General features: G+C 44.2%; 1 protein-coding gene across 1 annotated transcript in view; it reads left to right on the top strand.

Moving 5' to 3' along the window:
* The first annotated feature begins 2,314 nt into the window (after positions 1-2,314).
* RAB3B (RAB3B, member RAS oncogene family) overlaps positions 2,315-15,956 on the top strand; it is a 56,952-nt gene continuing 43,310 nt past the window's right edge. The window contains exons 1-2 of the mRNA XM_023519163.1: positions 2,315-2,359; positions 2,502-2,729. Coding sequence (XP_023374931.1) covers positions 2,336-2,359; positions 2,502-2,729 — 252 coding nt within the window. The 5' untranslated portion in view covers positions 2,315-2,335. The remainder of the gene's footprint in view (positions 2,360-2,501; positions 2,730-15,956) is intronic.

Below are 15,956 nucleotides of genomic sequence, written 5' to 3' on the forward strand. Positions count from 1 at the left end.
GCCTGGCCATTTTTTGGTTGCAGCCATCATTGTTGTTTGGCGGGCCCAGGCAGCGGATTCGAACCCCCCACCTTAGGTGTATGTGGCTGGCGCCTTAGCCGCTTGAGCCACAGGCGCCGAGCCAGCAGCAATCGTTTCTGAGTGGGTGGGATCTCAGGTAATTTTAAATTTTATTTTTTACACTTTTCAAATTTTTAATAATGAGTATATACTTTCATAGTAAAAGTTTTCTCTTATAAACTAAGAAAGATGACTGGCAACAGAGTGGAGACTGGTGTGAGGGGGTTATGGTTGCTCCCTTTGTATTAGGTAGAAAAAGCACAGTTCCTTTGAATCACCAGTTCTTACAACAGGCTTTGCATCTTGTAGCATGAAAAGCTGAAAACTTAAGGCTATGAAAGAGTTTCAGCCGGCAGTGGCACCCTCCCCTCCAACCTTACATTCTTCCTGCATGTAGATGCCACACCTCAGTCTCCAAGTGTCCCGGGCATGTTCCACCCTGGCCTAGAGAGCCTTGTCATGAGGTAGATTGATACAGAGATGGAGCTGATAAAGTATCAGATAAAGTCTTGAGAGTTGGGAGCAGAGAGAAGGAAGAACAGAGACCACAAGCTACATGTTCAAAGTTTTACTACATGGCTACTAGGCTGGGCACAGTGGCTTGGGAGGCTGAGGTGGGAGGATCATTTGAGCCCAGGAGTTCAAGGTTGCAGTGAGCTGTAATTGCACCACTGCACGCTAGCCTGGGTGACAGAGTGAGACCCTGACTCTGGAAAAAAAAGAAAAAGCTGGTAATGCCAATAATCCTACAAATCTGTCTGACCTTGCTTTAAGAGAGCTTTCAGCCTTCCACGTTCATCAGTTCCTTGTCCTCCTAGCTCACCTGCAAGGCCCAAAGAGCCATATCCACCAGCCTCATCCTCTTTCTTTTCCTTTGGGAGAAAAAAGAACAGGAGTTCCTAAAGAGAATGAAAACCCAGACATTCGCTCACATTAGGGCTGTCCTCCCACCCTCCTCCAATCCCTCACTCAGCCAACTGAGTACCCAGCGCTGAGCACAAAATGAAACTTCAGGTGCAGAAGAAAGGGACCTGAGGCTTCCAGCAATTGGAGGAGCAATGGAAGACTCAAATAAGGCCAGGTGCGGAGTGGGTTATGAGGTTCAGAGCCAACGTGTTCCAGGAAAGGAGAGGATGGTGGCAGGACTGAGAGGGCTGGGATCGGAGGAAGAACTGGCACATAATAAATATTTGTGGGATGAATGAATGAGTGCATGAAAAAATAAATACTGGATCTATGTTTTGAAGGATTTAGAATAATAAGGACTATGTTCACACCTGTGTGGAATTCACCAGTTTAAAAAGGATTCAGTCACTGTGATCTCATTTGAGTGTTGTGGTGTCCCTGGGAGAAAAGCAGAAAATCTCCTCATTTTCCAGATGAGGAGATTGGGGTCTAGAGTGATAAAGTGACTTTTACTAATTCAGCACACATTTGCTGAGTCTATTATGTGCTATGACTTGTGCTAGAGGCCAGGCATACAGGAATGAAGTACATTAAGGCCCAGATGCTCAGTCTAACAGTTCTTGAATGATACAAGGGCCATTAGAATGTTCTGGGAGCACAGGAGCTGGAGTGCCCGCCTCTGCCATGCACAGGGAAGGTGACACTTGATCTGGCTCTTCAAGGATGAATTGGAGTTTGTTAAGAGGAAAAGAGCATTCTAGGCAGGAGGAATACCTGTAAAAAGTGACAAAGACGAGAATAAAGGGGCCTATTTGGAGGAGAGTGTGTAATTTGATATGAGGGTGGCACAGGTTGATGGCAAGAAGGGTTAGCTAGGAAAAGATAAAGCTTAGAGAGTTGGTTCATTGGTTAGTGGGTTCTTTGTCAAGTCGAACAGTTTGGACTTGATCTTTTAGAGCTTTGGAGCCATGAAAGTTTATAAAGCAGGGGAATGAACCATAGGTCTGTACTGAGCCTTCCTGGCGTGTTCATATGTTTACTGTTCTTGGATTTTCCCCCCAAAGAAGAAAACTCAGCCCTGGAGCTGCCTCCCACAAGAGACTCTCTTTGACCACTATGCCTCCCTCCTGGTTGGGTTAGATGCTTCCTGTTGACATCCTCAGCCCGGACTTCCCTCTGTCTTATCACCACTGCTTTGTTACTTTGTGTTTGTCTGCTCTTTTATTCTAGTTTGTGGCCACCCAGAGGTCAGAGACCATGTCTCATTCTTATCTGTATTCCCCCTGCCCAGCACAGGGCTTGCCCCAGGGCAACGTGCTCAGTAAATATTTGCCAAGGGAATGAATGGAAGGAGCTGGGTTCCGCCCTGATGCTGAGACAATATTTGGGGCAGGTGCAGTGATGGGATGACTGTGAGTAGTGTGCATTTCCTCAGTGATGCTGGAGTGTGCGAATGGCGGGGTGATCATTAGGAGATGGGTGGCTCAGGTTATGGTGGAGGTGTGTTCTTGAGTGACCATGGGCCTCTCTCGTAGATGGCTTCAGTGACTGATGGTAAAACTGGAATCAAAGATGCTTCTGACCAGAATTTTGACTACATGTTTAAACTGCTTATCATCGGTAACAGCAGTGTTGGCAAGACCTCCTTCCTCTTCCGCTATGCTGACGACACCTTCACCCCAGCCTTCGTCAGCACGGTGGGCATCGACTTCAAGGTGAAGACAGTCTACCGCCATGAGAAGCGCGTGAAGCTACAGATCTGGGTGAGTCCTGGGCATGTTGGGCAAGATTGTCCTGGGAAGTGGAACCAGCTTACAACCTCTGGGCCTTACAACATCAGGCATTACTGCTGTTACGGGTCTGGCCCCTGGGCTGCCCCCTGCTAGCTTTATATAAGTTTACCATCCTCTAGAGCAGTGGTTCTCAACCTTCCTAATGCCATGACCCTTTAATACAGTTCCTGTGGGTCTTGACCCACAGGTTGAGAACCACTGCTCTAGAGGTTCAATTGCTTCTACTGTTTAACTGTACAAGATGCTTTATCCAGGCTTGAAAAAATGAGTGACCAAGAAACTGGGCTTTGGAATTAGAGACATAGGTTCAAATTCTACTTCTACCACCTACTAGCCATGGAACTTAACAATTCCTGAATCTCTCTGGGCCACTCTTTCTTCTTCAGGGATTACAATAGCATCTATATCTTAAGGCTATTGGGTGCTTAGCTAGTTCCTGGAGCATAGTAAATGCACAATAAATGTAGCTACTATATCAGTTATTTATTGTTGCCTAACAGATCACTTCAAAACTTGGTGGTATGAAATAACAAAAATTCATTATCTTACAGTTTCCATAGGTGAAAAAATTAGGAGTGGCTTGGGGTCTTTCGTGAAATACGAAAGTAAGTGTTGGCTGGGATTGCTTTCATTCAAAAGACTGGGGCTGGAGGATCTACTTTTAAGGTGGCTTAACTATCCACATGTCTGGTACTAGCTGTTGGCAGGAGGCCTTATTTCCTCCCCATTTGGCCCTTTTACAGTGTCTTTTTTTGCATAGCAGCTGGCTTTTTCCAGAGTGAGATATTTAAAAAACCAAAGTGGAAAATGACAATGTCTCTTATGACTTAGCCTTAGAGTATTCTATCGGTCACTGATCCAGTGTGGGAGGAAAGTACACAAAAGTGTGAACAGTGGGAGAGAAGGATTGCTGGGGACTGGGCGTGGTGGCTGACACCTGTAATCCTAGCACTCTGGGAGGGGAGAGTGGGAGTAACCGTGAGCTCAGGAGTTTGAGACCAGCCTGAGCAAGAGCAAGACCCCATCTCTACTAAAAATAGAAAAAAATTAGCCAGGCATTGTGACAGGTGCCTGCAGTCCCAGTTACTCTGGAGGCTGAGGCAGGAGGATCACTTGAACCCAGGAGTTTGAGGTTGCTGTGAGCTAGGCTGACACCATGGCACTCTAGCCTGGACAACAGAATGAGACTCTGTCTTAAAGAAAAAAAAGAGGATCATTGGGGACCATAATCTTTGGGGATCATTAGGGACCATGTTGGCAGGTGGCCATCACCTTCTATTCTTGGTATTAACCACTGGCACTAATAAAATAGGTACATATTTTAGATGATAAAGCAACAAGGGGATTGTATGCTTTTCAGTAATGAATTAGTATCAGGATTGGAAATTTTGAAAATTTGTGATTTAAAATATTCAAAATGTAATGAATTATGTATGTGCATATCTTATTGGGACAGTATGAATACAGTACTTTTCCTTTTACATATTTTACATGTTTCCCATATTTTAATTCATCTCAAAATTAACACTATGAGGTAGATATTATTTTAATACACTCCTGTTTAACAGAAGAAAAAAATCAGACTCAAAAAATGAATTAACTTAGCTCAACCACACTGCCATAAAGTGGGATTTGAACTCTCATCCTCTGATTCTAAATAAATATGCTCTTTTCTCTACACTGTGAATCTGAGATATTATAGAGCCTATATTTCTATTTATGATAATGTTAAATATTGATTTACGTGGAGATTAAAGTTCTTGTGTTCATTTACTCTCTATTAAAGGTATGAGGAATCAAAAGTCATTGGAAACGGGAGATGCTGTACAGTCATCTAGTTCATTGGTTTCAAAATGTGGTCTCTAGACCAATAGCATCGGTGTCATCTCGGAAATTGTTAGAAATGCAAATTATCAGGCCCACTTCAGACCTATTGAATCAGAAACTCGGGGACCGGGGCTAACAATCTATGCTATGAGGAGTTTTCCAGCAGTTTTGAGGCAGCCTTACATTGTAGAGCCTCTGATTTAGTGTAACTGCATGGTGGGGGGGGGGGGAGAGGAATCAATAAGCATTTATTTAAAGCACCTCTTCTGCAGCAGGTGCTTTCTCTGGTGTCATCTGACATCATCCTTGCAGTCAACGCACAGGAGGGGATATTTGGGGCATGGTGAGCAGCACAGTGAAACTGGATCAGGCTCTGAAAGAGCAGGGAGCAGGTGCTGGAGAGGCTGACTCGGGGTCAGGGAGACCTTGTACAGTAAACAGAAGCTTCTTGCCATCGACCAGCAGGGAAAAGCCTGATGATTCTTTAGGGGACTAAAGAAGATATTAGGTCTTACTTTAAATCTATGAATATAAAATAACTTTTACTAATAGCTACTATGTAGATTGACACAGGTGTCTTCATGTGAGCCCCATATCGGATTGTCACTTACCTTACATTCAAAAAATCTTGAGGTAGGAAAAGGGATTCTGCCTTTTTTTTTTTTTTTTTGAGACAGAGTCTCACTCTGTAGTCCTGGGTACACTGCTATAGCATCATCATAGCTCACAGCAACCTCAGTCTCTTGCCAAGCGATCTTCCTGCCTTAGTCTTCCAAGTAGCTGGGACTACAGGCTTGTGTCACACCTGGCTAGGTTTTTTTTATTTTTAGTAGAGATGGGGCCTTGCTCTTGCTCAGGCTTGTCTGGAACTCCTGAGCTCAAGCAATCCACCTGCCTTGGTCTCCCAGAGTGGTAGGATTACGGATATGAGCCACTGTGCCCGGCTCATTCTGCCTTTCTAAAAATTGGAAAGAGGTTATTGTTGGTGACCCTCTCACTTCTTTGTTCATTTTCAGCCTATTTTGAGCTTTCCTAGTTTTCCTGTGCCTGGTTAACTGGATTTATTGATGACACTATCTAGTTTTAACTAAATGAAACCTCACAATGGATATGTGGTTTTTAAAGAGTCCTGTAAAGAAACCTCTGATTGAAGACTGTACTAATTACAGTGAACCCAAGTCAGCATAAGAAAATGGCTGAACTGATGTTTCTCTGACTCCCAGCCCAAGTTCATTGTCAGCCATGTTTCGAGGTAAAATCAATGACAATCTAATTTAGACCTGGCATAGTCAATCACATTGCTTTTGCTGGAAAAAAAAATTAGCAAAGGGTTTTTATCTGGATATGTGTTTTTATGTAGCCAAAATAAAATTTTCTATGCTATTCATAAATACATTAAAATTTAAACTTTTAAATATTGTTTATTTCATCTTTATATATATTTTTAAATTTTTTATTGTTGGGGATTCATTGAGGGTACAAGAAACCATGTTATGCTGATTGCATTTGTTAGGTAAAGTTCATTTTTATATGAACATCTTTTGTGTACTTCTATATAATCTAAGTAAATATAGGTATTTTGTGCATGCTGTACCTAAATTTTTTTTATTTAAGAGATATAAGTTTGGAGACCACTATCTTAGGCACTGGGGAACCATAAAAGTGTTTGACAACTCAGATTTACATTTTAGAAAAATTTCTGGGCTGGGTGCTGTGGCTCACACTTGTAATCCTACCACTTTGGAAGACTGAGGCAGGTAGAATCCTCGAGCTCAGGAGTTTGAGACCAGCCTGAGCAAGAGCAAGAGCAAGATCACGTCTGTATTAAAAATAGAAAAACTAACTGGGCATTAAGGCAAGCACCTCTGAGGCTGAGGAGGCTGAGGCAAGAGGATAGCTTCAGCTCAAGAGTTGGAGGTTGCCAGCTCAGCGCCTGTGGCTCAACTGGCTAAGGTGCCAGCCACATACACCTAAGGTGGCAGGTTTGAATCCAACCTGGGCCGCCAAAACAACAATGATGGCTGCAACCCAAAAATAGCTGGGTGTTGTGGCAGGTGCCCGTAGTCCCAGCTACCTTGGAGGCTGCGGCAGGAGACTTGCTTGAGCCCGGGAGTTGGAGGTTGCTGTAAGCTGTGATGCCATGGCACTCTACCCAGGGGGACAGCTTGAGGTTCTGTCTCAAAAAAAAAAAAAGGAGAAAAGAAAAATCTCTGGCTTCAGTAAAGGTTAGATGGAAATGAAGCAAAGATTATATATATGTGTATTTTTTGTATCTCAATTATACCTCCTAAGGCTGTTTAAAAATAAATAAATAAAGTATTGGTCAGCTATAAGGAAAGAGGAGAAAGAAAAAGAAAAAGAAAAAAAGAGGTCTGGGTAAATTATAAAGGTCTGAACTAAGTGTAGTAGCCTGATTGGGGCTGCATAACAGAACACCACAGACCGGGCGGTTTAAACAACAGACATTTATTTTCTCACAGTCCTGGAGACTGGAAGCCTGAGCTCAGGGTGCTGCAGGGTGATGTCCGGGGAGGGCTGTCGCCTTGGGTTGCCTCTTCTCTCAGTGCTCACATGGGCTTCCTGGTTCATAGACATGGGGGAGAGAGAGAGAGATGACTCTTTGATGTCCCTTCTTATAATCACACTAATTCTGTTGGTTCTGGGACTCATCCTCATTTAATCTTAATGATTTCCTTAGAGGCCTCATCTCCAAATATAGCCACACTACGGCATAGCTTCAACATACACATTTTGAGGGGAAACAAACATTTCGGTCCACAACACTAAGGAGTGACAAAACGACAGAAGGGTTGGAAATGAAAAGGGAGATATGAGAGAAATTTAGAACTAGAATTGGGGCTTTGGACAGGCCTTTGGTCCGGTGTATCCAGGCTGTATGTGCTGTCTGGCTGTTAGTCGCTTAGTAGCTGTCCTGGTTATCTGATGAAAAAGCTTGAACATACTAAACAGGGTTCGGTGCTCTGCAGTTTCAGGCATCTACCCAGGGTCTTGGAACTTATCCTCTTAGGAGAAGTTGTTGCTACTGTAATTGTAAAGGGAGAGGGAAGCACTTATTTATCTACTTTTATACACAAATGTGCTATGATTTTTTTCTTTTTAAGTTGTGTGAATTTGGTAAAGGCACTTCATTTCTGTGAAGAGATAATGGCTTCAACTGTAAAAGCCTCACAGGTTTGTTGAGGGGGGGGCTAAATGTGATAATATAATATTGTTGGGGGGGTGGCTGGGCACAGTAGCTCATGCCTGTAATCCTAGCGCTCTGGGAGGCCAAGGCAGGCAGATTGCCTGAGGTCAGGAGTTAGAGACCAGCCTGAGCAAGAGCGAGACCCTGTCTCGCGTTATGACAGGTGCCTATAGTCCCAGCTACTTGGGAGGTTGAGGCAAGAGGATCACTTGAGCCCAAGAGTTTGAGGTTATTGTGAGAACTCTACCCAGGGCAATAAAGTGAGACATTGTCTCAACAAAAAACAAAACAAAACAAAAAACCCCATAATATTGTGTCTGGCACATATGAAGAATGCAGTAAAACATCAGGTTCCTTCCTTTCTCTGCCTCCTGGTCCACATGCCAAGGGTCCCAGGGTCTTGTTCCAGAGTTTCCCGTCTGTGGTTTCAGGAATATTGGAACAGCATCTGGTGAACTCACAGCATGGTATGAAGTGTTCAGTTAAATTCCTCTATCCCATTCCATCTCTCCCAGGGGATTTCAGAAGCCCTGGTCAGGGTGGGGGTGGGGGGGATGAGGAGGTTATGAGCATTGCTGAACGGGATCACTTGCAATGGGAGTTTCTGTCTTCTCTGGGGGATGTTGGATCTGAGAGCACTGGTAGTACCTTATTCCCCAGGGTGCCTTGCCACATAGGTCCCTGAGAGTCCCCTCTGTTTCCTGAGAGGTTAATTACTGTGTATCAGAGAAGAAAATCTTCCTGGGAGGCGGGGTTAGGAGAGAAGTCTCATTAGTAGGGAGTGGGAGCACTCAGGAGAGTGAGGGGGGACTTGGTAACTCCACAGCAACCGACCTGACTAGAGGCCACTTACTGCTGGGTGCTGGTTGCCAAGCAACCCCTGAGACCTATGAGAAGAGACAAGCAGGAGGGGGCTTCCACCCCTCTACGTGGGGCCCTGTTGCAGAGGCTGTCAGGGCTGCTGCTGGTCAAGGGAAGAATCTGGGGGCCTGTGAGGGCTGAGCTAACCTAGGACTTCAGAGTCCCCTCCTGTCCTGCAGTCATTGTTTGATATGGAGTGGTCCCTGCCCTCCCTGGGCCTGTTTCCCCAGCCGTGAGATGGAAGTATAATCCTTGCTTTCCTGGCCTCATGGGTTGTTGTAAAGATTAAGTGAGAAAATGGAAGGGAAAGCCCAGGGGGAACTTTGAGACCCTGAGTAGACCAGAAAGACTGTGGGTATTGTCAGCTGCACAAATTCTCCTTGTACGTACTTTAAATCATTCTTTGTGTCTTTCATACCTTCCGTCTGACCTAGGGAGGTAGTTATCTCCTTATAGAATGGGTGGTTGAGGCCAGGAATGTCAAGTTATGTGTGCGGACCAAAAGGCAAACTTTACTGTTTCATTCATTCCATAGACACTTACCTGCGGCTCACTCTGTGCCAGGCGTTGTGCTGGGGTAGGGGTATACTCCTCCGTGCTCTCTATCAGGGGAGACAGACACTAAGTTAAAAGGGCCTCATTCCGTCGGTGGTAAGGGCCCTGAAGGAAAGAACAGACTTGTTTCATTTTCAGGAGCTGAGGCTTGGCTCAGGAATCCCTGAACTGTGATTTAGGTCTCATTCCTGGACTTGGAGTTAGGTTTAGGCTCAACTCTGTTCACAATTTAAAAGCCTAGCTTAGCTGTGACCTTGACCGTGCCAACTTATCTCAGGCCTGGTTTCTGCTAGGGGATACAGTGGCAGGGACCTTCCTTGTGGAGAGATAGAATCTCCTCTTTTCTATTTCCACCAGTGAAGCTTTTTTGCTGACCTGCATGTCAAGAAGATGTTAAAGACAGACACGTACGTCTCATGTGTCTGGAGTTACTTGTATGAAGAAAAATGGACTGCGGTCCTCCCCAGCATTCTTCTATTGGAGATTTAAGAACTCCCCTAGGGAAGGAGGTATAGGCCACCTCTTTGCTCCTGGGTCTGCCCTGGTATCACTGCTCTTCTTTCTTTCTTTTCAGTTTCCTCTTTGGAAGCCCTCAATCGCCCTGGTGCTTGTATGTACTGCTGTTATTCCACTTGTTTTGCTTTGTTGGTGACGATTTAAAAGAAATCATGTATATAAAGCATTGTCACAGTGCCTGGCACAGAGTAAACATTCGACAAATAGTAGTTTTTAGTAAGGGTTTTTTGGAAATCAATAAATGGCACTCCTTTTCTTCCCCTCCTAAGTTTGGAACTAATTGATAGATAAACTCAGGAGTGGGAGAGATGAGGAGTAACATGACAGCTATGGTGAAACACATGGCTAAGTCTTCAGGCACGTAGAGGATGGTAATACTTTTCTCTGGAGTCAGACAGGCCATAAACCCAGTCATGGGCCAACATGGCTGCTAGCTACATACAAAATGTTTTCAAGGTCAAAGTCCATGTGATGGGGTGGGGGGAGGGAGGCTGAGCAGGGCAGCTCTTGCTTATAATCTCAGCACTTTAGGAGGATGAGGTGGGGGGATTGCTTGAGTACAGGAATTCAAGAATAGCCTGAGCAGCATTAGACTCTGAATCCACAAAAACAAACAACAAACAAAGTCCGTGTGGCCCAGATTGCTAATAGCTGTAGGCCTAAAGCATCCCGCCTGGGGCTGCGGTCGGAGACTCTATCTCCATGGACAGCCTCCTTCAAGGAGGGGGAAAGAGGATCTCTCCTCCAAACTCCTGCCTCCTCTAGACATAGCTAGAAGTAAGCATTAGCTCCAAAGGGGTTAGACAGAATGATGAAAGCTGAGACAAATAGGAGGGGTCTTAAGAGATTTCCTGGGAATCCTGAATTCCACAGTGATGAGGGTGACTCCCTGTATAATCAGGAGCTGAGAACAAGGCCAGGGTGCGGTGAGGGTGTTGGGCAGTCAGCTAGGTTCACTCATTAACTAACTGCCTTATTCCTGTGTAGCAGCCTCAGTGAAATTTTAAGTTACCCCATGGCTTTGGAGTCACTTCTAAGTATTAAAGCCAGTGAACATTAAATCAAGGTCCTGTCTCTCATATGAGTACAATGAAACGTAAGGGAGGTCAGGAATGTGGGAAAGCTAGACTAAGGAGGCCTGTGGCTCTTGAGCAGTTGTTTAACAAATATTGACTGTGCCAGACGTTGGGTATAGAGATATTAAAGTGAGTGTGACACAGTCTCTGCTCTCTAGGAAGTAGTGAGACTGAATTTACCTCTGAGCTTCAAAAGTGAAATAATGTATTAAAAATACTATATTCTGATTAAAAGAAGCAGGTGAGGACATCAAGGGAGGCTTTTCCCTAGAATTTAAGAGTTATAATGATGGATTGTTATATGAGGTTGGGGAGCCGTCTGATGGACATCTATTTGTATTAGTTTCCTATTGTTGCACTAACAAATTACCACAAGCTTAGTGGCTTAAACCAACACACACCTATTAGGTCATTAAATATGAAATGTCCCATTTCTTTCTTTTTTTTTTTGCAGTTTTTGGCTGGGGCTGGGTTTGAACCCACCACCTCTGGCATATGGGGCCAGCACCCTACTCCCTTGAGTCACAGGCACTGTCCAAAATGTCCCATTTCTAATCAAAAGTTTAGTTTATTATATCTCAAATAACAAGTACAATTAATCAAAGAATGCACCTAAACAATCAACAGAATTTTGCCATCTTTTTTTTTTTTTTTTGAGACAGTCTTAAGCTGTCGCCCTGGGTAGAGTGCTGTGGTGTCACAGCTCACAGCAACCTCGAACTCTTGGGTTTAAGTGATTGTCTTGCCTCAGCCTCCCAAGTAGCTGGGACTACAGGCACTCGCCACAACACCCGGCTATTTTTTTGTTGTTGCAGTTGTCATTGTTGTTTTAACTGTCCTGGGCTGGGTTTGAACCTGACAGTCTTGGTGTACGTGGCCGGCGCCCTACCCACAGAGCTATGGGTGCTGCCACAATTTTGCCATCTTAACAATAGCTTGTGAATGCCACCAGTGAAGAAGCCTGGAGAGTGAGTGGCAATGAAGTTGCAAAAGGTGGGGGCTCAGCACGGTGGCTCACACCTGTAATCCTAGCACTCTGGGAGGTGAGGCAGGTGGATTGCTTGAGCTTAGGAGTTTAAGACCAGCCCAAGCAAGAGCAAGATCAGTGTCTACTAAAAGTAGAAAGACTAGCCAGGTGTTATGAAGGGTACCTATAGTCCCAGCTACTTGGGAGGCTGAGGTAAGAGGATTGCTTAAGCCAGGAGTTTGAGGTTGCTGTGAGCTATAGGATGCCACAACATTCTACCCAGAGTGACTAAGTGAGACTGTATCTCAAAAAAGAACAAAACAAAACAAACAAAACCCACAAAATTGCAAAAAGTGTTTTCCACAGCTTGTTTTTTTTTTTTTTTTTTGAGACAGAGCCGCCCGGGTTTTCTGTTTTTTTTTTTTTTTTTTTTGGAGACAGAGCCTCAAGCTGTCCCCCTGGGTAGAGTGCCATGGCATTACAGCTCATAGCGACCTCCAACTCCTGGGCTCAAGCGAGTCTCCTGCCTCCACCTCCCAAGTAGCTGGGACCACAGGCGCCCGCCACAACACCTGGCGGGTCCGGGCTGGGGATTCGAACCCGCCACCTTAGGTGTACGTGGCTGGCGCCTTAGCCGGTTGAGCTATAGGCGCCGAGCCCACAGCTTGTTGAGAATTGAATATTTGTCCTTGCAAGAAGTGGTCCAAAGCTTCTTAGAAGAAGTGGTAGTCCATTGGTACAAGGTTTGGTGAATATGGAGGATGACAGAGAGTTTCCAAGTCCAGCCTCTGTAGCTTGAGCAGCATTGTTTGTGCAATGTGTGGTTGAACATTGTCTTGTAAGAGGATTGGCCTGTCTCTGTTGACCAACCTCAGCAGCTCTCATCATTTCATCCAGTTGGAGGCCGCGGATATCCACTGTAATCAGCTGACCAGCTTTCATGAGGCTGTAGTGGATAATACCAGCGCTAGACCACCAGACACCACTAGCTTTTTTTGATGAGCATTTAGTTTTGGACTGTGTTTCGGCATTTTGTCTCCATCTAACCACTGTGCTAAATGCTTGCGATTGTCAAACATAATCCATTTGTCATCACACGTAACAATATAATGTAGAAATGGTGCAGCTTTAGGTTGTGACAGCAAAGAAAGGCAAGTTTTGAGAGGATTTGTCTTCTGACATTTGTGCAATCCACGTAGGAGCCCTCTATTCTGCTTCGTTACCTTTCCGATTTGTTTCAAATGGTCCAGTACTGTTGGAATGGTAACGGCAAAGCTTGCTGCTAATTCACATGTAGGTTGAGACGGATTCGCTTCCACTGTAGTTTTCTGCTCACCATTATCCACCTTGGTCTCAGGTCACCCGTGTGGCTCATTTTCAAGATTAAAGTCACCAGAATGGAACTTCTCAAACCTTGAGGTACTGTGTGTTCATTAGCCACGTCCTTCACAAACACTCCATTGATATTTTGAGCTGTCTGCCCTGCATTGGTTCTATAATGAAACTCACATTAAACAATAACACATAGTTTTTACTTATCTAAGATTTCACAAAAATTTCTCTAAAAAAATTTTTTTGAAAGATAATCACAGTCTCAAAGCTGCCTTTGAAAGAATGAGGTTGTATTTTCACAATTAAAAAAAAAAGTGTCAGCTCAGCACCCGTAGCACAGTGGTTACAGCACCAGCCACATATACCAAGGCTGGCAGGTTCCAACCTGGCCCAGGCCACCTAAACAATGATGACAACTGCAACAAAAAATAGTTGGGTGTTGTGGCCAGTGCCTGTAGGAGGCTAAGGCAAGAGAATCGCTTAAGCCCAAGAGTTTGAGGTTGCTGTGAGGTGTGATGCCATGACACTCTACTGAGGGTGACATAGTGAGACTTTGTGTCAAAAATAAATAAATAAAATAAAAATAAAAATAACTGTCAAAGTGAAATGTCAGAGATATCAACTGTCAAACTTAGTACTTACGTACTTAATAACCTAGTGTTCTATTATATTTCTGGAGGTTAGAAATCCACTGGGCTTAGTACTTACGTACTTAATAACCTAGTGTTCTATTATATTTCTGGAGGTTAGAAATCCACTGGGCTAAAATCAAGATTCTGGGAGGTCTGTGTTCCTTCTGGAGGCTGGAGGGGAGAATCCGTAATTTCTTTTCCAGCCCAGAGGCTGTCTGCATTCCTTTGCTCAAGCCCCTTCTTCCATCTTCAAAACCATCAATGTAACACTTGCTAACGGCTCCCCCGAGCCTCTTGCCTTTCTCTTATAAGGTCCGTGATTATAACGGACCTAGCTGGACATTCCAGGTTAATCTGCCCTTCTTTCGACCCTTAATTTAATTATATTTATAAAGTCTCTTTGGCCACATAAGGTAACACATTCACGGGTCCTAGGGACTATGTCTTTGGGAGGCTATTAGTCTGACTGCCGCAACGTTTATTAATAACATGGAAAAGACGATGCAGATTCTTTCTATCTCAGAACCTGAGAGAACTCAGGTTCTCTCTTCTTTGGTGATAGCTCCCTCCACTAACTGCCTGAAAAAGGTAATGTCCATGTCTTAAGCTCACAATGCCTGTTGAGACTGCCCATCACCTTGTCAGGTGCCAAGAAGCCTGTGAATTTAGAGCTCATCACACGGCAGTCTCTGATTTTAGACATGAGGTGGCTGAGACTCAGAGAGAGATAGGGACTTTGCTGAGGGCCCAGGGTGAGATCTTCTAACACATTCTAGCGCTCCTCCTGCCACCTTTAGGAAGGTGCAATCCAGTCACCTGTAAGTTGGAGACCTATAGAGAGACTGATGGACAGCACCAAGGAGTCTGGAGGGCGAATGGGGGTCTCCCAAGTCCCTATGGCTCCGGGAATGTGAAGACAGTTCCTGAGTATGCCATCCTGTGCTCAGCTCTTATGGTAATCAGAATTGATTTTTCTGGGCAGCAAGTTTCCTGGTGGGGCTACAGAGACATGCTGACACTTTTATCTCCCCAAAGCCCGCAGGAGCCAGCTGCTGGAAGAGGTTTAATCTGATTTTTAAAATCACAACAAAGACTATAGGAAGTCAATTCAGAATTGCAGGCATAGTTTGCCTTTGTAATTTGCAAATGAATTAACCAGCAATCCTGATCGACTATTCAAGGGGTCGTTCCAAGACAGATTATTTGTAGCCATAGCACCCTTCCCTCCATCCAAATTGGTGTGGAAGAAAAAGAAATAATCGATTAGCCATTTGCATTCATTCAATAAACATGTGTCATGTGCCTATTATATGCCAGGCACTGTCATAAGAAGGCGAATAAACAGCTATAATACAATACAAATGATGTAATAAAGGGCTGAAGAAAGTGTTGTAGAACACAGAAGGGATGTGCTACCTCTGCCTGGGAGAGTCACTGAAGTCCTCACAAAGGAGGAGGCATTTGCACTGGGTCTTGACATATGAGTACTAGTTTCTCAGGTTAATATAGGGGAAGGGTTTTACAGGCAGAAGAAAAGACATTTGCAAAAGCATGATTGCTTTGAGACCCTCTGTATGCCTGGCTGTGCTAGGCTGTGCTAGGCTGTGCAGGGATTGGTGAGATGACATCCCCACCTCTGAGGGCACTGAGAGTAGTGAGGGACAAGGGGTGGACCACACCTGTACAAATAGTGCTGATGACATTGAGACCAAAGCAGTGGAGTGACATTCCCTAATGTTAACGTGTTACATAGCCATGGAAAATCTGCCAAGACTAAGAAATTAACATCGGTACAATATGATTATGTCAGACTTTTCCTAATTTTCACTAGTTTTTTCCGCTCATGTCCTTTTACAATTGCAGGACCTAATCCAAGATACTACATTGCATTTAATAATATATTTTTTTGATTGACATATTCATATACCATGAAATTCACCCCTTTTAGAGTGTAAGGTTCAATGACTTTTAATGTATTCACAAAATGGCGCAACTATTATCACTATCTATTTCCAGAACATGGTAGTGGCTTACATCTTAATGCTTAATAGGATTTCTCTGAGGCAGGGTTATACCTATTTCAGGAATAAATTTTGAAGAGCAAAGGGCAAAAGCAAGGAGAATCAGTTGGGATTTGCAGCTATTGAGGCCAGGGATGATGGTGCCTTAAACTAAGGTGGTGTCTTAAACGTACATTCTGCACGTATGTTGAAAATATTACGGCTC

Source organism: Otolemur garnettii, unplaced genomic scaffold (genome assembly GCF_000181295.1).
Source record: "Otolemur garnettii isolate 467f Iridium unplaced genomic scaffold, OtoGar3 scaffold00159, whole genome shotgun sequence".
Lineage (NCBI taxonomy): Eukaryota > Metazoa > Chordata > Mammalia > Primates > Galagidae > Otolemur > Otolemur garnettii.